The 23045-nt window shown below is 42.4% G+C and overlaps 1 protein-coding gene and 1 long non-coding RNA gene across 3 annotated transcripts in view; both read left to right on the top strand.

The window, feature by feature from the left end:
• The window catches only part of TFAP2D (transcription factor AP-2 delta), a 39311-nt gene extending 31648 nt beyond the window's left edge, over positions 1-7663 (top strand). For both annotated transcript variants that reach the window (XM_079969965.1, XM_079969964.1), the window contains 2 exons: positions 1363-1476; positions 6179-7663. In XM_079969965.1, the coding sequence (XP_079826091.1) occupies positions 1363-1476; positions 6179-6398 (334 nt within the window). In that variant the 3' untranslated portion in view covers positions 6399-7663. The remainder of the gene's footprint in view (positions 1-1362; positions 1477-6178) is intronic.
• The window catches only part of LOC307212742, a 580424-nt gene that overhangs the window by 426334 nt on the left and 131045 nt on the right, over positions 1-23045 (top strand). The window lies entirely within an intron of this gene.

Genomic DNA, 23045 nt, shown 5'->3' with positions numbered 1-23045 from the left:
GTCTATAGGGAAAATTTGTGTAGAACTTGAGAGCAAGGCTGTGCAAAAGTCTCAGGGGTTTGAACTAGATTGCTCTTGATGTGCCTTCCTACTCTACAATTCAACAGTTCTATGAGGTATGAATCTCAGGCAAATCACACTGCTTCATGCAGTCTGTTTAGAAATCGAGAGCAACTCAGCTCTGCATATAACACCCAATTCTGCCTAATTTTTTATTAAAGGTAGAGACTTTTGTTAATTTCCCCATTATAGTCTGTGGGAAAGTCATGTGAAGCTTCAGAAAATGGTCTGAAGCAACCTTCTAAACACAAGCTGAAGTGGCCTCCTATCTGAACCTAAGAGGCAGGTTCTGAAATGATTCACACACACAAAAACCCTACCTGGGAGGTGTTTGTGGCATGCACCCAAGAGATGTTGCTTATTTCTGATAATGGCCTCAAAAGGGGGGGGCATGGCTCATCATCTTTTGAAAATTACACGGTAGACTCATGAAGGCAATATTTTATGTATGTGTGGCTTCCTTATGAGATGGTGAGAGAAGAGTGCAATGGTGTGCAACCAAGAGGCTAACCCCATGTAGCACTATTTCCTTTGATCGTCTGTTTTTGATCCTATGCAGTAGTCTCAATAACATAATGGATGAAAATTGCGTACATGCAAGCTGATAGCAGCTGAATTTAGACATGAGTGAGATAAGCATGGTTGGCAGGTCCTCGTTGTAGGGACATGCCTCCCACTGATGGCCTTTCCTGTTCACTGAAATGTGAAGTTTTATTGACCAAAGCCTGGAACTGGATGGTCAAGGTTTACTAATACTGCAACTTGAAGCATTTTAAAGTAAATTCCAAAAGCAGCATAACCACACATAATTTGTGTTGGATTGTTGTCACTGTATTATGTGTGTGTGCATGCATGTGTGTGCATGTGCATGCATATGCACATTTTTTGGAATGTAGATTGATTTTGAATATAATCACTAAACAGCATAAGAGAGCAATGGCCAGCTAATAGTCCACATGCTGGATCATCTGGTCTCCAAATTAATATTGCGTGCTTCAAACATCCTGGCACAGTTTCACTTGTAAAGCAAAGCAACGAGCCTCTGTGCACATTCCATATGCATTTCATAGTGTTGCTATTTCACATGCATTATGGAAAGCAATGGAATAGTGCCAGTGCCAAACTCTTTTCAGCAGAGCTTTGAAGAATGCCTTCATTTCTCAGCCCACCTCCCACCTGTACCACCTGCTACTATTTATTCAGTTGTGCTCCATACCTGGGAATCCATTTCTGCTAAGAGATGTCAACACACTGGAGCATGCATGAGATATCCTTAACATTATGCATCCATTTTGGTTCTAGGCAAATATGTAAAGAATTTCAGGACCTGCTAAGTCAAGATAGATCACCCTTGGGATCCTCAAGACCCACTCCAATATTGGACCTTGACATCCAGAGACATTTAACACATTTCAGGTATGACCTTTGAAATCCATTTGTGTTCTGTAAGTCAACTTGAAATGCTAGCTGGTGAATGTTTTAGATTTCAATGTGCTTCCTCTCAAGAAACTGGGATGAAAGTTGCTTATGCTGTCACAGTAAGTTCTATATCAAGACTAAAGGTAAAGGTAAAGGTACCCCTGCCCGTACGGGCCAGTCTTGACAGACTCTGGGGTTGTGCGCCCATCTCACTTAAGAGGCCAGGGGCCAGCGCTGTCCGGAGACACTTCCGGGTCACGTGGCCAGCGTGACATTGCTGCTCTGGCCAGAGCCAGAGCCAGAGCCAGAGCCGCACATGGAAACGCCGTTTACCTTCCCGCTGGTAAGCGGTCCCTATTTATCTACTTGCACCCGGAGGTGCTTTCGAACTGCTAGGTTGGCAGGCGCTGGGACCGAGCAGCGGGAGCGCACCCCGCCGCGGGGATTCGAACCGCCGACCTTTCGATCGGCAAGCCCTAGGCGCTGAGGCTTTAACCCACAGCGCCACCTGCGTCCCAAATATCAAGACTAGCATCTGTTAAATCCAATCTATGTGTGGTAGGGAGGAACTTTCAATGGGTGCATAAAAGGAGGCTACTTGAACTTTTGGTCTTGGGTTGGGGAGCTTTGCTGAGTTTAGTCCTTGTGTAGCAACCACCTCTTACAAGATCCCAAGGCACAGGAATGTCCTTGAATTTGATCCAGGAGAGAGTATAGGTCTCTGGAATACAGTTACTGTCCAAGACTTTTATGTAAACTCATTTTTTGCTATATAAATAATATAGACTTAGGCTCTTGAATTTTCCCCAGAGTGGCTTGCCTTATCCCTCCCTTTAATGACTTTTCACTGGATGGTCAAACCTTCCAGTTTAGAGGAGCATGAGGCCATGAATGGTTTTTAAATTCCTGCATCAATCTGTATTGCATTGTTTGTACACTGTTCTAAGACTATTTTAAGAGCCGCTTTTATTTGTGTGTGTATGTGTTCTTCAACATTTAATAGTTTAGCTATTCTTCCTTGTTTTTCTTTAAATTATTGTTGGTTATCTGGCCTAGGAAAGGTGGGATATAAATGTTTTAAGTAAATAAACAATTAAACCACTTCAGTTTTTGCATAATGAAAAACTATCCAGTTGAATATGTGGGCTTAAACATGAAATCCAAATTCATGAAAATTTGCTCAGTTAGAATGCAATGGAAACTATTGTCTCGTTCCAAGGTGCTGTCATTCCTGAGTGGTCAGGCGCCCTCTGGTGGTGCTGGTGAGAAGCAGTCATTTCTTTTCTGCTGTTCTGCTAGTGAGCTAAACAAAAGAAGAATATGTGGAAGCAAGAAAGGACATAGGACTAGGTTACATTTTCCCAATTGCACCTAAATGAGCATTCAGTCCCAAACAGGTTAAATCAAATAAGTGATATTGCAGGTCTCTCTAAGCAAGAGCAGGATGGGATAAGTGCAAAGATTTTCCCCAGGTATCAATTATAAAAATGTGCTTGAACGAAACGGTGGCTGAAGGTGGAGCACTTCATGGAGCACAGTGCAGAGATGGGACATTTCCAGGATTTAAATTCCTGAAGTGCCAGAAAATTTATGGAGCCATATATACTTCCCTTGCCTTGTGCTGCTCAGACAAGGTATCTGAATATAACCCTGCAACATTTTCTGCAAACAAAATTAAGTGAAACACAACCAGTAGAACTACCAAAAAACACTTTCATAGTATTTAAGGGAATGTGTGGGTTCTAATAGGCTTGGCATAGAGGGTGCTGTGGGTGTAGCTATAGGACACAAGTCCTTCTCAGCAACTTGTTCTTCCTCCTGAAATCACTTTAATATGCTTGCATGCTTTAAATTATTATTATTAGCAATAATGAATAGCAATGGTAATAATAACATATGTATTTTTAAAGGGCTGTGTGAGCATACAACCTTTAAAAGGTTGTGTGAGCCACCCAAATTGCAACTGGAGTGTTACAACCCTCCTCACACTCTTATTCATGGACGAGTGGCCATGCCCAGAAAGGAGTGGTGGGGCGATACCACAGCTTCTGCAGCTTCCCCTGACCCACCCCCAAAATGTGTGACTGAGCTATGTGCATAGGCTTCAGTGCCAGAGAAGCTGAAACCCTGCATAAAGCATGCCCACATTGTGGCCGATACAGTTATGCAGCAAGAGACATGGCTGATACACTCGTTGCAAGCAGATCCTCGTCTGGAAAACAACGAGTGCTGTGTGTAAGCCACAAAAATGTGATTATGGACCAAGGGAGATCCTTTCAAGAAAACACTGGAGACTGCTCTCACCTTTTTGTTCCCAAAATAAATTTATGTAAAGCAAGGGTGGCCCTCTGGACGTTTAGCACTATAACTCCCATGCCGGCTGGGGCTGATGGGAGTTGATGTCTGGCAACATCCAGAGGGCCCCACCTTGGCTGTGCCAGCTGTAAAGCATCTGAAGGCTTGACACTAAGCCCTGGTGTTTTCCGTCACAAGGAGTGGCATTCTAGCTTCTAACCATGAACAAGTTACATACTGAGAAGAACTGCAGGTAATATGTAGAGGCTGCAGGAAGGGGCTTCTGGAGTCATAGGGGCCACTCATGGGGTTAGATGTTTTCACACTGAGCAGGGCATAGCAGAGGCACATGTCTCTCTTTGAGTATCATCAGCCTGCCACAGTATGCTGTAAATATTTGATAGCAACTTCTGCTGCTAGAAATATCCAGACTTGGCCATTGCTGTAAACGGGGATAGACAGATGGTGGCTTCCTCTTTTTCTCCTCCACCTCCCATGGAGAGTAAAGCTATTTCCTTCACAATAAGACTGAGCTCTGTCAGCCTGGGGGTGGAGAGGTGGGGTGGGGTGTGCGACACCTTGTAGCTGCTGCCAAAGGAGAGTCCAAGTCTTGAGGCCTATTTGGCTGGTTTTGCTTCAGTGAAAGGATATCATTAAAACATGAAGGGGAAACGCCCTTCCCATTCAGCTTCTGGGCATGGCTGCATGTGCTGAACTGCATAATGACTTGAGAAAATTGGCATAATATCCCACCACCACCAAAGTTCTCAGAACACTCTTTACAAATACAAATCCATTTTCGTTCCCCCAAAAGTGCATTGTATCATGGTAAGTATAGAAGAGGTGCAATGGGCCTTGCTTTCTCTTTCCTCTCAAATGGAGAGAGGCTCAAAGCAGATGCCAAGGTGGCAAAGAAAAGAGGAAAGTAGGAAATTAGGTCAGAAATTCTCGTCTGAAGGAAGGTCAGCATAGGATAAATGACAGTCTAGGAAGCTAGGAGGTTCCTCTCTCTAGCCTCCAGTCAGGGGTGTAGGAGGGGGGGGCGCCCCAGGTGCCATCATGGAGGGGGTGACAAATTATCAAGGAACAATTACTGCCCTACTAGGGCGGTTCATAAAAAACTTTTTTTAAAAAATGCCTGCTCCAAAGATCTTATCTTACTACACTAGGGATTATATAGCTATATCTGAAATTTCATGCATATCATATCTTGACCCTCCTCCATGAAAATAACTGTTTACTTGGCCATTTTCATATGTCATGAAGGCTGAAATTTCAATTCAGTGGAGCCAAAACTCAATCCATTCTGTAGATTTAAGTTTCTGTCCACAGTCGCCTACTTGTTATCAGGGGCCCAGAATCCACATTCCTCTGTAAGAAAATATGAAATAACATAAAACCATTTTTGCAGGCAAATAAAAAAATAAAAAATCAATGTGGTGACAAGAATTTTTCCGTACTGGGTACCACCTGACCCTCCTACACCTCTGTCTCCAGTGCAAGCTTAGCTGTATCCAAATACTTCCAGCATTTCATAGCTATATAACAGTCAGAAACCAGCATGTTAAGCTTTGCCCACTCTTGAATAGCCACGCCAGCAAAAACTTCAGTGCTGATTTTTGCCAGCCAGGCAATTATTAAAGGTATAGGGGACATGACAGGGGGGAAAACTGGCAACCTGAACTTTAATCCAAATGAAAGACCAAACTACATGTGACTGTATCCCAAGTATGATTTGGATCAGGGCCATGTATTTGGGAAGGGGGGTTAACCCTTCACCTTCATACCTATTCCCAGAATGAAGATTGCCTGTTCCTTGTTTTGCCACCCCAGTATATGTTCCAGCTCTAGACATTATTACTGCAGGAATCACTTTTGTTGCAACACTGACTCTCACCACAGCATGCCAAGGGTGGATGTTACCTATACACCTATAAACACCCATGCACAAGTACCTGATTGGGCCAGAGTTTCCCAGTGGGTGCAAGATGTGTGTTTCCACACATATTTCTACCTTTGAGGCTTTTTCTTGCAGGACTTTATTCCTCATCATCCTAACAGGACGTTTTGTTGGGCGTCACATTGTATTGCTTTGGGAGACTTCATAGCATCCTCTTCTACCTGTGGGGTTCCAGGGCATCCTGGCCACAGTAAATGAAGCAACACTGGTTTACACCAACTGAAAATCTGGTCCCTAAGGGCTGCACTTAACACCTAAGCTTCTGTCAAGAAAATCAACCTTTGAAGATGTTTCTGGCCTGGATAGATAGATTATTTTTGTGTCTTCCTCACTCGGAAAGTAATAAATATTTTAGTGGGCAAGTCTTCAATTTCAGCAAAATGAAAATCTGTGCGCAGTAAACTCTTCAATATTTCTCTCTCTCTCTTTCTCCTTCCTTTACAGCTTGATCACTCATGGCTTTGGGACGCCTGCGATATGTGCTGCCCTCAGCACTTTCCAAACTGTTCTCAGTGAAATGCTGAACTACTTGGAAAAACACACGGCACACAAAAATGGCGGAGCAGCAGAATCCGGCCAAGGACACGCCAACTCGGAGAAAACCCCCCTGCGGAAAACTTCAGAGGCTGCTGTGAAAGAGGGCAAAACAGAAAAGACAGACTAGCTACATCAAACAGAATCTATTTCCAGAGAACCTTGCTGCTGATATTTTTTTTAAAACATATATCTATCTCTCTCTATATAGATCTACATATATATCTATATCTATATATCTCATCAAAAGTGATTTGGCTCCAGTGGACCAAACTGAATTTGGGGAGGGGGAGGTTTTTTAAAACCCACCACCCCTGCTCTCCCCAAGGACAGCTATGTACAGTAACTGTGGGATGAAACCGTCACTTTTTTAAAAGCCTCTCTCTCTCAATGATGTTTTGTGTGTGCACGCACACACACACGTACATTTGATCATTCCAAATGATACACTGACACTTCCCCCCTTAGCACTTCCAGACTTGGAAGAAGCAGCACAATTCTAACCTATCACAGGCTAACACTGAAACACTTTTCTGATTGGACAGCCTAGTCGGAGACTAAAAGAATATGGCATCCTGGTGAACTTGTGTCACATCATCACCCATTCAATGGATGAAACAGAGAAGAGTGCCTCTTTTCACTTGTCCCCACGAGAGACAATATGGAAGCATGTCTTGCACAGGAGGTGGAAGAACTTGAAGATATTTCAAATAACAAGCACTGCGTTGTTTGGACTGAATACTGAGGCCTGGGAGCTTCTGAGAGATCCACACCAGTATGATGTCAAAACCCATCAACGATTTGTCATTCCAGCCTGGGTGCCTTCTCTTGGGAGGGTGTGGCCACTGAGTCCATGCCCTTCTTACCGCTAGCTAGGAGAAGTTCAACAAATAAGAGCTGGAGCTTCTGACCATCTTTCCCACCTGCCCTTAAACTTAGCAGCTGACTTCTGTGCCTGCAGAAAACCATAAACAGCTGTATGCTCTGCTGGATCAGAATATGGGACTGGAGAGATCTAGTGTGTTGCTGTGATGTCACAATGTTTCTCTTTCCCCCCTTCAACGGCTTGTACGATCATGCTTCAGCCACACTGTTCAGCTCTTCTTGCGGGGGGGTGGAGGGTACGATTGCTCCTGCCAGCTCTTCCCCAATGTGTGTCTGATGTAATGTCTGAAAGATCCTGTGTGTAAGCTCTGACTACACAATCAGGAAAGGTCCCTGATCACACAGACAGAGCCAACAGTTTGCACATGTGTAGGGCATCATTTGTACAGACACCATGCTGAATGTGCATAAGGAGTGAGGGCCAGAAGGCATGAACATGGAAGATGCTGTCCCCCTTTCCCTGCTTATTCAGAAAATGTCATAATAGTGCCAAATGCCCCCCCCCCCCCCCCCGAACACACATTCCTAAACTCAAGATTTGTTACAGACCGGCACATTATCCAATTCAATAATCTGATTCAGAAGTAGCCATTTGTAGCAGCCATGCCCAAGACAGCCAGAGAGTTATAATTTTCTAGCTGTTTCATGATTCTGACACTTAATGCCTCAGCTTTTGCCAGGCTCATTCTGTTTCTGTTAGGTTCATTAAAGGAGGGAGAAAAGCCTTCTAGCTGTGGCTTATAATAAAGTTGGACTTAAAATTTTCTTTCCCAGACATCTGCTGAAAGTCTGGTTTGCTATTCTGGGCTCAGGTTCATTCAGCTAGACCCTGCACTTAACATATGCGCATGTTGGGCCTGGAACACCAAATCTGCCACACAGAGACACACACACACTTTGCTCACTGCAGAGACTAGAGCACAACCTTATTGTTCTCAATTGTCTTTCTTCCTCTTCTTAAAATAGTATGATGTTCTGACATTCCAAATACTCACAAAACTTACCCAAATCTAGAGTAAAATAAACTTTTCACTAAAGCATCATGAAATATGCCCAGGATCAAAATGTAATAGGATTGCTAACTTTGCGACTAGTCCTCCCAGCTATGCCTTACACAGTGGTTAGATATGCAGGAATTAGCAGGTCACAGATCTGTCCTAAACTCAGTTGCCCAACCCAGCTGAAATGTTGACAAGTTTAGATTTATAAAATAAATCCCTGACGTGTTGTGCATCACACACTTAATTCCTGCCAATATAGAGGAATCCCACGGAGCTGGTTCTGATTATGCTTCCACACATGGGCATAGCCAAGAGGGGACGGGGGACAGCTGCCCCCCCCCATCAAGTAAAACAATAGAAATACATAACTAACTGACTAATCACGTCGGTTCTGCCTCACCAACAAAAATCTTGGCTATGCCCCTGCTTCCACACACCCAATTAGCATGCACACATTCATGTGAGTGGCCTGCTTGTTTGAACAGTATAACACTTGAGCGTTGGATTCACATGAGAACATGGCTCCTTTTCTGTTGCATTGGAAAATGCAAGCCATTTTTCAATACATGGAGAAGGGTTGATCTCATATGAGTCCATGGCTCTGATATAATACTGCTTACCAAAGTAGACTGCACGGTGGGGTTTTGTGAGGTGTCAAAAGTCAGCTGCGCTCTCGCTCTCCCTTACTCTCTCTCACACACTCATACACAGAATTGACAAACCTCTTGGTATCAAGAAGTTTTACCTGAGGTCTCCTCTTGTGTAACTTAATCACATTTAACCCTCCCTTCTAAGGATTCACCATTTTTGTTAAATATGGTGGTGATTATTGTTTTTGTGCAGCAGGTATCAGGTCCCCTGTAGCCATCATTTGTAACACCCTGGCTGTGACCCACAAGCATGAATGACCAGGGACAGCCTTGGTGGCTGTAATTTAGAAATACTTTTATTCAATCAAGAGAGGGATGAATGGGTTTTTGGAATTGTGTATTCATGGGACCACTGCATTTTCAGATGGTAAAAGCGAAGGACCTCTTCTTCATTTTGAAATCCTGGCAAAAACCTTTATTGCCACTCACAGCTCCACCCCAGTTCATATTCAAAAGTATCTTAACTGTTCAGTCTTTTATAATCCTTTGGTTGCCAATGTTTATCTATAAGTAAGCTCATTAGCAAAACACAGTCATCTTTTTTATCCAACCAGACAGGCCCCCTACTTAGGGCCTCCTTCCTGTATTATGGTGTGTTTTTTTAATTAAAAAAAAAGTGTACGCCTAAAAATGTATAGTGTGGATGTGATAAACAGGTGTTTGAAAATATGTGTTTCAGACGAAGTACACTTGTTAGAAGACGGTGGGTGAGCTGCAGCCTAGATGTAGCTTGAGGGCCATTTGAGTGTACACTTGGGGCCAACCACTATTTTGTTGCTGCGTAATGTGTGAAATGACCTTCTTGCAGGTCAGGCTTGATGTTCTGTAAGATACAAAAACAAAAAAAACAAAAAAAAACCAAATCCTGATTCTGTGTACAGTCTCTCTCTCAGACCTCTGTGTAAATACCACCCACTGCTCATATCTTTCTTTTGAAATTTCCTCACCGGCATGGTCTCTTGATAGGAGCACTCACATGGTGGCATCCTGTTATTCAGATGCACCCTTGAGCCCCACCCCATGTAGTGGTTCCCTCCAACCTTGAAAAGACTGTAGAACATTGTTTTGTTTTGTTTTGTTTTGCTCTGGAAATTAACAAATCTGAAAGGGCTGCTAATTAATCCAGATAAATTTGAATTTATCTTAGCCTTTGGAAAGGTAACTCTTCTGTTCCAGTAGTTTGCTTTAAAAGGGCAAGAGGAGCTGATAGTAAGAGAATTGCAGGCCCAGGAGCAGGATCCAGGAAGTGTAATTTCAAAGGCTTCTTCCTCCTGGCTGTGCTGCAGACTGAGGGGTTGGGAAGATGAGGTCATTTTGCCCAGCATCAGAAAAAGACCAAACTTCAGTTTCTTTCATGGGGAATCATTTTTAAAGAGCTATTTTTTTTCTTTTGTCTGATGGGTTCTGTTCTGTACAGCAGTTGTTGTGATTGTACTTAAATGTGAGTGAGCACTTGGTCACAAGCAAGGCAAAGATTATTGTTCCTTTCCTCTTCCCTGCTCCACCCCACAGCAATTTATAATTTGGTGGATAAACTCATTCTCTTTTACCTTTCCGTTCCTTACATGACTTGTCCATGAGACGTGGGTCTCTGAAGATGATGACCACATTTAAGTGAACATTTCACGGCAATAAAATCTATGTTGATTTATGCACTTGGAAATAATTTTTGTATTTGGGATTTCTAAGCAGAAATAACATGCTGTCCCTCCCACTAGCCTTCTGTGCCTTTAACACAGGTGTGGGGAACAGGATCACATCAGCAGACCAGAGTGGGCCACTTTGACAGGTGGGTAGGGTCATTCACCTTAATCATCTGATGTCACCAACTACAGCCAGAAATTCAGGAGGTGTAACTTTCCCCCATTACTGACTCTCTGTGCCACGGTGAACTTCTGCCTGCCACATAGCTTTAGAAACACACTGGAAACACATGCAGCAGTGGGAAAATCTGGTTCTGTGCATATCTACTCGGAAGTCCTATTTAGTTCAATGTGTGCATACTTGTGTAGGTACCATCAGGACAGGACTCTGGGCCATAAGCCCAAGGTGCTACTCCGTAGAATGAGCAAGCGGTCTCCGTCACTCAGCCACTGTCACTGTGCTGCCCACCCAGGTGCGGCCATAGTGCTATTCACCAGGACTGGGATAGGACAGGATCAAATATTTAGTTGATGTCACTTGCTCTGCCAAGATACAAGAAATAAATAAAATGAATGCATTGAAATACTCAAGCCAGCAGGTGGCAGCAAAAAAGGCTCCCGCAGTTCTTTTTTTGTCTCTATAGCTTTACCATAAAGAACCAGGATCCTACCCACGTGTGGTTCCAGCCAATAGAACGTCCTTCACAAGATCACCTCTGCAAAACATAGCAAACTTGTTCAGCACAACTGTCAAATTTCTTTTCAGCTCTTTAGTATTCACTCCACAGGCAGAGAGAGAGAGAGAGAGAGCAGCTTATCATCTCACCTGCCTTTCCTGACCACAGCTACACTGCTGATCCCCAAGGCCACATTGCTCAGGGTGATCCAGGGTGATTAGTTAATGAGGGTGGCTGGGAATGAGTCAAAAACATTCCAAGCATCACTTTATTCATCAACATATTGCAATAGCTACAGTTAGGCAGCTCCACCAAACATGCAAATAGACTCCCTCAAAGTGATAAATTTGGGGGGGGGGGGGGTTGTTACAATAGTGCTTGATGACTTTGCCTCCAAGCCATCCCACCACACCAAAAAGGAATTCTGAAATTAGCCTTTCTTTATGGTGAGGTGGAGGAACTGTGGTCCACCAGCTGTCCAGGGCTCCAGCTCATGGGGCTGAACCAGGTTCAGAAATGCTTCCCCTGAAAATGAAGAATCATAGAATCTTAGTGTTGGAAGGGACCCAAGGGTCATCTATCCAACCCCCTGCTATGCAGGAATCTCAGCTAAAGCATCCATGACAGATGACCATTCAACCTCTGCTTAAGAACCTCCAAGGAAGGAGAGTCCACCTCCCGAGGGAGTCTGCTTTGCTGTTGAACAGCTCTTAATGTCAGAAATTTTTTCCTGAATGCTTAGTCGGACTCCTTTCCTGTAACTTGAAGCAACTGGTTCGAGTCCTACCTTCCAGAGGAGGAGAAAACAAGCTTGGTCAACCTTCCATGTGACAGCCCTTGAGATATTTGAAGATGGCGGTTGTCACCAATGGAAGCAAAGGCTCTGAAAAAGCTCAATATGGAGGCCAATTGGCCGAAATATTGGGAAATATTGGAACAAGAAGGAGACAGATTAAAGCTGCAGTTTTGAAAAACTAAAGAACAAAGTACGAGATTGGCGTCATTATTATCAAATAATGGAGGCTTATAATTTGGATAAGAAAATTGGTTTTCAGGTGGAGAAATCAAAATTGGAAACAGAATTGTTAGATCCTAAAACTAAGAACTTGTCAAGAATGTATAACTTGCTGTTGAAATGGAATACTCAAGATGAAATGGTGAAATCTGCTACGATAAAATGGGCACAAGATGTTGGACATAACATTATGATAGCTGACTGGGAACAGTTATGGACCACAGGTATCAAGTTCACGGCATGTAATGCCTTAAGAGAGAATATAATGAAAATGATATACAGGTGGTATATAACACCAGTCAAGCTTGCAAAAATCTATCATTTGCCCGATAATAAATGTTGGAAATGTAAAGAGACTGAAGGTACATTCTTTCACCTTTGGTGGACGTGCCCAAAGATTAAGGCTTTCTGGGAGATGATCTATAATGAAATGAAAAAGGTATTTAAATATACCTTTCTGAAGAAACCAGAGGCCTTTCTCCTGGGCATGGTCGGCCAATTGGTGCCAAAGAAGGACAGAACTTTTTTTATGTATGCAACAACAGCAGCAAGAATACTCATCGCAAAGTATTGGAAGACACAAGATTTACCCACCCGGGAAGAATGGCAGATGAAAGTGATGGACTATATGGAACTGGCGGAAATGACTGGCAGAATCCGAGACCAAGGAGAAGAGTTGGTGGAAGAAGATTGGAAAAAATTTAAAGTTTATTTACAGAAACATTGCAAAATTAAGGAATGTTAGAAGGATGTTGGAATGAAGTAATGTGGTTTTAGCAGAAATGATATAAAGGATTAGGTAAAAATTGATTTTTTAATTGGAGAAAGACGAGAATGTAAAATTACAGTATATTAAGATAAATTATTAGGCTAAAAACAAAGCTAGAAAGGATTTGCTGAAATATCTAATTGAACTAGAATACAAAAAAGGGAGATGTGAGGAGGTCAAGGAAATAAGCAAAGGAAAGAAAGTTATGTAAAGGTTTGAGCTGTTTTTTTCTCTCTTTTTTCTTTTTTCGAATTGTTTTTGTATTTTTGTATTGTATTTTTTATTTTCCTTTTTTGTTTTTTCTAATTTTCTCTTTGTAATCTTTAAAATTTGAATAAATATTTTTTTTTAAAAAAAAAAGAGATATTTGAAGATGGCTATCATATCTCCTCTCAGACCCACCTTTCCAGGCTAAAAATACCCAGCTCCTTCAATCATTCCTTATAAGTCTTGTCTTCTAGACCTTTGATCATCTTCGTTGCCCTCCTCTGCACACGTTCCAGCTTGTCAACATCCTTCCTAATTTGTGATGCCCAGAACTGGACACAGTCTTCCAGGTGTGGTCTGAACCAAGGCAAAAATAGAGTAGTACTATTACTTCACTTGATCTGGACACTATCCTTCTATTGATTCAGCCTAAAATATTGTTAGCGTTTTTTGATTCTGCTGCATGACCCTGTTGACTCATGTTAAGCTTGTGGTCCACCAAGACCCCTAGAACTTTTTCACATGTACTGCAAGTAAGCCAGATGTTCCCCATCCTATATTTTTGCATCTGGTTATTCCTGCCTTATATTTAAAGGTAAAGGTAAAGGTACCCCTGCCCGTACGGGCCAGTCTTGACAGACTCTGGGGTTGTGCGCCCATCTCACTTAAGAGGCCAGGGGCCAGCGCTGTCCGGAGACACTTCCGGGTCACGTGGCCAGCGTGACATCGCTGCTCTGGCCAGAGCTAGAGCCAGAGCCGCACACGGAAACGCCGTTTACCTTCCCGCTGGTAAGCGGTCCCTATTTATCTACTTGCACCCGGAGGTGCTTTCGAACTGCTAGGTTGGCAGGCGCTGGGACCGAGCAGCGGGAGCGCACCCCGCCGCAGGGATTCGAACCACCGACCTTTCGATCGGCAAGCCCTAGGCGCTGAGGCTTTAACCCACAGCGCCACCTGCGTCCCAATATTTAGCTCTATTGAAATTCATGTTGTTACCTTCCACCCAGTTCTCCAATCTGTTAAGGTCATTTTGAATTTTGATTCTGTCTTTTGTGGCATTAGCTACCCCTCCCAGTTTGGTGTCATCTGCATTTGATGAGCATCCCCTCAGTTCCTTTGTCCAAATCATTTATAAAGACACTGAACAACAACGGACCCAGGACAGAACCCTGCGGCACCCCTTTTTCCCAGGATGCTGAGAAACCATGAATGAGCATAGCTGTCAACTTTTCCCTTTTCTTGCGAGGAATCCTATTCGGAATAAGGAAATTTCCCTTTAAAAAAGGGAAACATTGACAGCTATGTGAGTGAGTACTCTTTGGGTTTGGTCAGTAAACCAGCTACAGATCCACCTACCAGTTATGGTACCTCATTCAACCCACATTTTACCAGCTTCCTCACAAGAATATAATGGGGGACTTTGTCAAAAACCTTACTGAAATCAAGATACACTATGTCCACAGCATTCCCCTGATCCAGCAGCCTTGTAACTCTATCAAAAAAAGAACAGAGATTTTCTGGCATGACTTACTTTTTAGAAATCTATGCTGTGTCTTAGTAATCACAACATCCTTTTCTAAATGCTCACAGACCGACTGTTGAATTTTCTGTTCTAGAACTTTTCCTGGTATCGATGTCAATCTCACAGGTTGGTAGTTACCTGAGTCTTCTTTCCCCCCTTTTTGAAGATGGGGACAACATTTGCCCGCCTCCAGTCTGCAGGAACCTCACCTGTTCTCCAAGAATTCTCATAGATAAATGCTCTGAAACTACATCCACGAGTTCCTTTAGTACCCTGGGATGCAGCTCATCAGGCCCTGGAGATTTGAATTCATTTAAAGTAGCTATTTATTCTGTTATCACCAGGTTGGGCATCACTTTCCTTTTTGGTGAAGACAGAGGCAAAGTAGGTATTGAGAAGTTCTGCCTTCTCTCTGACACACAATAGCTTTTCTCTGTCTTCTCCATGCAGAGGACCTACCACTTGCTTATTCTTCCTCTTACTTTGGACATTGCCAAAGAAACCTTTTTTATTTAAATTTAGACCAGCAACATGACTGGACTAATGAGCCATATTTTAGTTTGTAGGTTAGAGGTAAGTAGGCTTTTTTCTTGCAAATGCCATGATCTCCTCAATTTCCCTATTGCAGGTTTACAACATGGTATTTATAATTAGCCATAGCTGAGGTAGCTTATAGTGCAACTGAGTTGATTTCTAAATCAACCGCATATGAAGGTCTCTGCTCTCCTATAGCACCAAAACATACATATACACACATTATTGGCCTCATTTTCCAACACCTCTTCTCCACTTCACTATGCAGTCTTGAAGGAGAACACTGCATGTACTACTGCCCTCTACTGGAATATATACACCACAACAGTTCACCTATACAGTATTGTCTGCAAGAACATTGCAAGTATGCAGGCTCAGAAATAAAAAGGCAAAGCACTCATCACTGGCTTTAAATAAGGATCGGAACTTTGTTTAACTGCATTCAGTGATCTGAAACTGAAGAAGCACATTTAGTTTCTCACAGGGCAGGCAATCCCCTAGCTGAGGCTGCTGAGGCTGCATTTAAAGGCATCGTTTGGCTGTGGCTGAGATGAAATATAAACTGTATGATGAACTATACAGAAAATCTCCAAGCTGCCAATGGATCTTGCATATATGCTTAAAGGTAAAAGGTAAAGGTACCCCTGCCCGTACGGGCCAGTCTTGACAGACTCTGGGGTTGTGCGCCCATCTCACTTAAGAGGCCAGGGGCCAGCGCTGTCTGGAGACACTTCCGGGTCACGTGGCCAGCGTGACATCGCTGCTCTGGCGAGCCAGAGCCGCACACGGAAACGCCGTTTACCTTCCCGCTGGTAAGCGGTCCCTATTTATCTACTTGCACCCGGAGGTGCTTTCGAACTGCTAGGTTGGCAGGCGCTGGGACCGAGCAGCGGGAGCGCACCCCGCCACAGGGATTAGAACTACCGACCTTTCGATCGGCAAGCCCTAGGCGCTGAGGCTTTAACCCACAGCGCCACCTGCGTCCCATAAGCATATATGCTTACCCACACATAAAGAGGAAAAGCAGCTTAAGCACTTCACCTTCTGTTAGTAATTGCAATATGTAACTCTTGTCTTTTTTGTTTTTGTGTTTCAGAGATAGTTGGATGAAAGTTCGCAAGCCTACTGGTAAAGAACTACCAGTTAACAACTTCTTTTGCTAAAGATCAAAGCAAGTTGACCTTTGTATTATACAGACTATATTGCAGGGCTGAAGTTTCTACACAACCATGGGCATAGCCAAGGGGCAGCAGGGGGGCAGCTGCTCCCCTAAATTAAGCAAATCAATAAAAATACTTAACCGAGGTTCTGCTCCCCCCCTCAACAGGAAGCCTGCCCCCTAACATAAATCCTGGCTACACCCATGTACACAATATAGGCAAGCACAGCACATTTCATTAGAGTGTGTACACAGGGATTTTTGTTTATTTGCTTATTTATTTCAATGTGAAGGAAGTCGGGAGGGGAGAAATCAACAAGTCAAATAAATTAGGACAAAATAAAAAAATTCCTTCCAGTAGCACCTTAGAGACCAACTTAGTTTGTTATTGGTATGAGCTTTCGTGTGCCAATCTCCCATTCCCACCACCCTTCTGAGTGTGCGCTCGCACTCGCACTTGCAGCTCTCTGCCCCTACCTGGCTCACTCACTCTCTCTCACTGCTGTGCGAATCCGATCTGAGCTGCCGGGTCGCCACCCACTGTGGAGGGGGGGTGCCAGGCGTGCGGGTTAGGGGGTGCAAATTACTTGCCTTGCCCCGGGTGCTGACAACCCACGCTACGCCACTGATCTGAAGAAGTCTGCATGCACATGAAAGCTCATACCGGTAACAAATTTGGTTGGTCTCTAAGGTGCTACTGGAAGGAATTTTTTAATTTGGTTTTACTACAGCAGACCAGCTCGGCTAAAGGTAAAGGTAAAGGTACTCCTGCCCGTACAGGCCAGTCTTGACAGACTCTGGGGTTGTGCGCCCATCTCACTTAAGAGGCCAGGGGCCAGCGCTGTCCGGAGACACTTCCGGGTCACATGGCCAGCGTGACATCGCTGCTCTGGCCAGAGCTAGAGCCAGAGCCGCACACGGAAACGCCGTTTACCTTCCCGCTGGTAAGCGGTCCCTATTTATCTACTTGCACCCAGAGGTGCTTTCAAACTGCTAGGTTGGCAGGCGCTGGGACCGAGCAGCGGGAGCGCACCCCGCCGCAGGGATTCGAACCGCCGACCTTTCGATCGGCAAGCCCTAGGCGCTGAGGCTTTAACCCACAGCGCCACCTGCGTCCCTGACCAGCTCGGCTACCTACCTGTAACTAGAAATAAGGACATGGAAGAGGTAAAGAGGCAAAAAGCTAACATACCAGCTACAAGTGGTCAGAGTTCCAAAGCAAGATATTCTTTCTTACCAATAAAAAGACCTGTGTCCATGGGCATAGCCAGGATTTATTTTAGGGGGGCAGACATTATGGGGGGGCAGAACCAAGTTATCTGTGACACAACTGGTCAGTTAGTTAATTATTTTTATTTACAGTATTTACTTGATCGGGGGGGGGGAGCTGCACCCCCCCGGCTATGCCCATGTCTGTACCAGTGTGCCAAGCTGATGAGACGCAGGGCACATCTGGAGGGTCAAGGGCAGGATGGCTCCCCCTCCTCCTTGCTTGTGCTCCACAAAAGCAGCCCCTGACCACCACAGATCTTTTCTGCAGAGGATGGCAAGCAGAGATTAGATGAAAACAGCCATGAGACAGAGGCAGGTGCAGGCCGAATATAAAGACTGGAATAGATCTGCAGAGGAGGGAGTCCCTCCACCTCCTCCCTTGCTGCCTCTGTTGGAGCCAGTCACCCATTGCCACTTACAGGCACAGGCAGAAGCTAAATACCAGTATCTATTCCAGATCAATTCCAGCCTTTTTATTCTGCCTGCATTTCTCTCTGTCTGCTTCCCTCTATCCCCAGGTTTTTTAAACATTCAGGTTTGTCTGGGCACACCTGGCGCACACCCTGCACACACTTAGGCTATACACAACACACTCATACACACTTGTTTCTATCCAGACAAAGAAGACACAATTCAAAGGCATATTCTATCCAGACCCAAGAAGTGTGAAGAGTAGGGCTAATGAGGAGTGTGGTCTGGGGAGAGTCCTGAGGGCTCTAACCTCAACTTGATCTGCAGCAGTCATAAGTAAAGCTTTTGGATGAACAATATCGCTTGCTAATGTCTGCAAAGCAAGCTAGTGCAAGCTAGGGCATAGCCAAGGGGCAGCGGGGGGCAGCTGCCCCCCCTAAATTAAGTAAATACATGACTATTATAGTAGTCTATTATTTAAAGGAAACAAAACAGAGTGTGAAGAGTTCATTTGAGGGATTTATTGGCAAAAAAAGGCCAAAGTGCAGAAAACATTCCTTCTTTTATCTCCTTTAAACACAAGTTCAAACAGACATGGACTAGCTTCTTCCTCCATAGTTACAAGGTAACCTTTTAGAAAATACTTTTCCTTTGTTTTCCCATATATATAATAATGTTCCTTGCTTTAGAAATATACTAATGATGTTACTGAATCCAAATGAATCCAAAGCACCTTAAAATTTCATTTTGTTTGTTTGTTTGTCTATTGCATGTGCTGTACAGAACACTGCAGAACAAAACATCAGGTCCAAGGCTAACAAAGCAGTGACAGCAGTTACTCTTTTTTTAAAAAAAAAGAATTCCTTTTGATAGTTTATGTTATTTTCCAAAATATTAATATTTTTAAGTTTTTATCAGTTATACAAAATAAAGCGAAAAAAGAAAAAAGTGCAATGTATGCTATTATATATGTGACTCTTGCATATGCTAATACATATTATTATAAACCTACTATATTCTATATAAACTCATTCCAAATATCAATATATCTACCCAAACAATATCTAATCTCTAAGCAGTCTGTTCATATGCTGTAAGTGCTGCCATGTCTCCAGTCCATTGATTAAAGGGGAGTATATCTCTGCTCTTCCAGTTCATCAATCCCAGGCTATTGGCCATCATTAGGGCACATAGAATCCATTATCGCACTGCAGTTGTCGACTTTCGTATAATAGGTAGATGATTCAAAAAATAGTTTCCTCTGAAATTTTTATATTTTCCTGTACAGTCAAGTTTATACAGTTCAACACTTTCTTCCAAAACTTAGTGAGAATAGAACACTGCAAGCATGGGTGTAGCCAGATGGGGGGGAGCAGATGGGGGCAGCTGCCCCCATCAAGTAAATAAATAAAAATACTTAAGTAACTGACCAATTGCCTCACAGATATATCATCTGATGCATCTGAGAAATTATATTTATCTCCAAAAACACTATACGTATAAAATTCATCTTTCTCCCTATCAGTTGATCCAAAGTCAATATGCCCTCTTCCATCCAATTTTTCATCTTTTTTACAGTTCATAAAATTGGGTTTCCCCACTAAGTCAATTTACCATGCGAAAATGGATCAAACTGGTTTTTATTAGACATTGTATTACATATCTTTCTGGCTTGTCTCAACAGTCTCCCAAATTTTAAAATATCTTGATCCTAGTATTGTCCAACCAACTATAGGTGCTGTATATGTGTGTTGCATAAAGTTGCCCAGGTTGCACAGTTAACACCAGATACAGTGAAACCTCAGCTGTCAAATGCAATCAGTTCCGGAAGACTGTTCGACTTTCGAAATGTTCAACAACCAAGGTGCGGCTTCCGATTGGTTGCAAGAGCTTCTTGCACTCAAGCAGAAGCTGCGTCGGACATTCAAGTTCTGAAAAACATTAAAAAACCGGAACATTTAATTCCAGGTTTTTGGCGTTCAGGAGCCTAAACGTACCATAACGAAGGCATTTGGGAACCGAGATTTGACTGTAGTAGGTTTCCAATATTTAGTATTTGACAATAAATAAGCACAATGGTCTACTTCCAAATTCAGAATACCAAATCCACTCCATTAATTTGTACAGTAGTTTCATTTTTTGCAGGAATATTCTTGGAGTCATGTAAAGCATCTTGCTAAAAGAACATATACATTTTCTCAAGTGTCCATCAAAAAATGTTCTGCTATCAGGGACCATGCTGAGGAAAGCTGCACTGAGGAAGAAGGGTCAGAGCCACCCCCTCTCCCTGATCCTGATCCTGAATTTCCCAGGAGCAAGAGGACAGTATAGATTTGGAACAGTGGTTTGCAGAGGGGCATAGTTCAGAAGGCAGAAGCTGGGAAATACTGGAGGGGAAACAGCTAGGAGAAGAAACACTGGGAGAGAGAGTGTTAACAGATTCACAGTCTCTGGACAGCATTCCTTCACCACCCTCTCCAAGGTCAAGAAGAGCTCAGAACAGAAAGCGCTGAGATTACAAACTCAGATTACAAAACGTAGGAGTGACGTAGATTAACAGGGATGGAGGGAGAATGCCTTAATTGGGAGCACTGCCATTCTAGGTAGACTGGTTCTTTGTCTCTCACTGTGATTATTAAAGAATCTAACTGTTAAGACATTCCTTTTGTTTGATCTCTTCTTATTTACTGACACAGGGGAGGAAGCCAATTACCCAAAGCCTAACATCTGCCTAGATTATTTTCTAACACCATTTTTGCTATATCACCAATATTGTAGCATTGATATTAGTTATGCATCAGATCTTAGTGCAACTATTATTATTTGTAATGCCTAATAAAGGTTTGGTGAAACAAGTAAGCAATTATCTTGAATTGTGTGTTTCATAAATTGGATAAGGCATTGAGAAATTAGTATTTTAATGTTTCATTATTTAATGATAATAAATTTCTACAACAAATGTGGGCAGAGACCCTACAATATTTTGAATTTAATTTCAATACATCATCTGCCTGGATATTTGAATTGGAAGCATATAAAACATATACTTGGGGCCAAATAATTACACACTCATCATATAAAAATAGACTTTAAAATAAGAGGGAAAATATGTTGAGAGATGACTTGAAAGACCTATGGGTCTTAGGTTAGGAATCCAACTGCTGCATTGTATAATGAAATATAAAAAGGAAATATAAATTAAACAATAGATTATCTCAGCAAATAGAATTTATGCTCTTCTGTGTAAGTAAGACAGAGATATTGGGAGAATGGTGAACAGCCAGGTAAAATTTTGGCTAATTGATTAAAACAAAAGAAAGATAAGGCAATAAACCCGGGTGGGGGGGGGAGAGAGAGATGAAGTCTATAAAAGCTCAAAATATATTAATGATCTTTTTAATGTAAAAATGGAATTACCGGTATATAGCATACCAAAAGGGAACGCAGGTGGCGCTGTGGGTTAAACCACAGAGCCTAGGACTTGCCGATCAGAAGGTCGGCGGTTTTTAACCCCCGCAACAGGGTGAGCTCCCATTGTTTAGTCCCAGCTCCTGCCCACCTAGCAGTTTGAAAGCACGTCAAAGTGCAAGTAGATAAATAGGTACTGCTCTGGCGGGAAGGTAAACAGCGGTACCATGCACTACTCTGGTTGGCCAGAAGCGGCTTGGTCCTGCTGCCCACATGACCCGGAAAACGCCAGCTCCCTCGGCCTATAGAGTGAGATGAGTGTGCAACCCCAGAGTCGGTCACGACTGGACCTAATGGTCAGGGGTCCCTTTACCTTTACCTTTTACCATTCCAAAAAATGTAGTGGATGATGATATAGAAACTTTTTAAATTAAATTAATCTACCACATCTCAGTGATACACAAAAACAAATGTTAGTTGCACTAATATCAGAAACAGAAATTAAGCAAATAGTTTTTAAAATGACAAGTGGTTTTGAAATAAATAAAAGAATGTCATCAGCAAATAAAATCAATTTATATTCAGCTGAATTGTAAATTACTCTGTAGATCTCGCTATGTTGTCTACTAGAACAAGCCAGGGGTTCTAAGCAAATATTTTTTTAAAAAAAACCAAGGGTGACAAAGGAAGTTTTCTAATGCAAACCAAATTGCCAGAGCACTACACATTTCACACTGTTTCCAGCAAAAGTTTGCTTAAAATACCAGGACCAAGTGCATAAGTTTAAGGTCCCTGAAAATGCGGAAGCCTATCTATTTGCAATCAAATCAAATCTTTGCTGTTTTGTTTTGTTTTGTTGCTGTTTTTTGTTTTTGTTTTTGTTGCTGTTTTTTGTTTTTGTTTTTGTTTTTGTTTTTGTTTTTGTTTTTGTTTTTGTTTTTGTTTTTGTTTTTGTTTTTGTTTTTGTTTTTGTTTTTTTGTTTTTGTTTTTGTTTTTGTTTTTGTTTTTGTTTTTGTTTTTGTTTTTGTTTTTGTTTTTGTTTTTGTTTTTGTTTTTGTTTTTGTTTTTGTTTTTGTTTTTGTTTTTGTTTTGTTAGCTTGCCTCTGCCACTAAAGCACACTCGCTCTTTAGACATTTTGGGAAGGATGCAAGAAAAACATACCTTTGCTTCCTCCTGAAGACTCAGTCTGATAAGCTTCTTGATTTACTGCCAGTTAGAGAACTTTTTGCTGTTAAATACTCAGAAGAAACACTCTGAAAACTTTTACAGTGTAGAGAGGACCTCTTTTTGTGACGCTGACACATTCAGGAAGTCATATTTTTACTTTTATTTTCTATTCTTATTTTTCCTTTTTTATGGTATTTTGCTTACTATTTTTATTAATTGTTGCACTTTCCTATTTTTTCTAATTTTAGGGTTTTTTCTATATTTCTTTATTTTTCTGTTTCTTTCCTTTTTATTCTTTTAAGGATCTTTTGTATATTTCTACTTTTCTTTAGTATTTTTTTATATCACATAATCATGCCCCCATTTTGTTGTTGTAGAAGGGGACGACAGAGGACGAGATGGTGGGACAGTGTTCTTGAAGCTACCAGCATGAGTTTGACTAAACTGCGGGAGGC

The sequence above is a fragment of the Podarcis cretensis genome, assembly GCF_951804945.1.
Source record: "Podarcis cretensis genome assembly, chromosome: 3".
Classification (NCBI taxonomy): Eukaryota; Metazoa; Chordata; class Lepidosauria; order Squamata; family Lacertidae; genus Podarcis; species Podarcis cretensis.
Note: the sequence above shows the minus strand (reverse complement) of the source record. Positions and strands in the feature narration are given on the sequence as shown.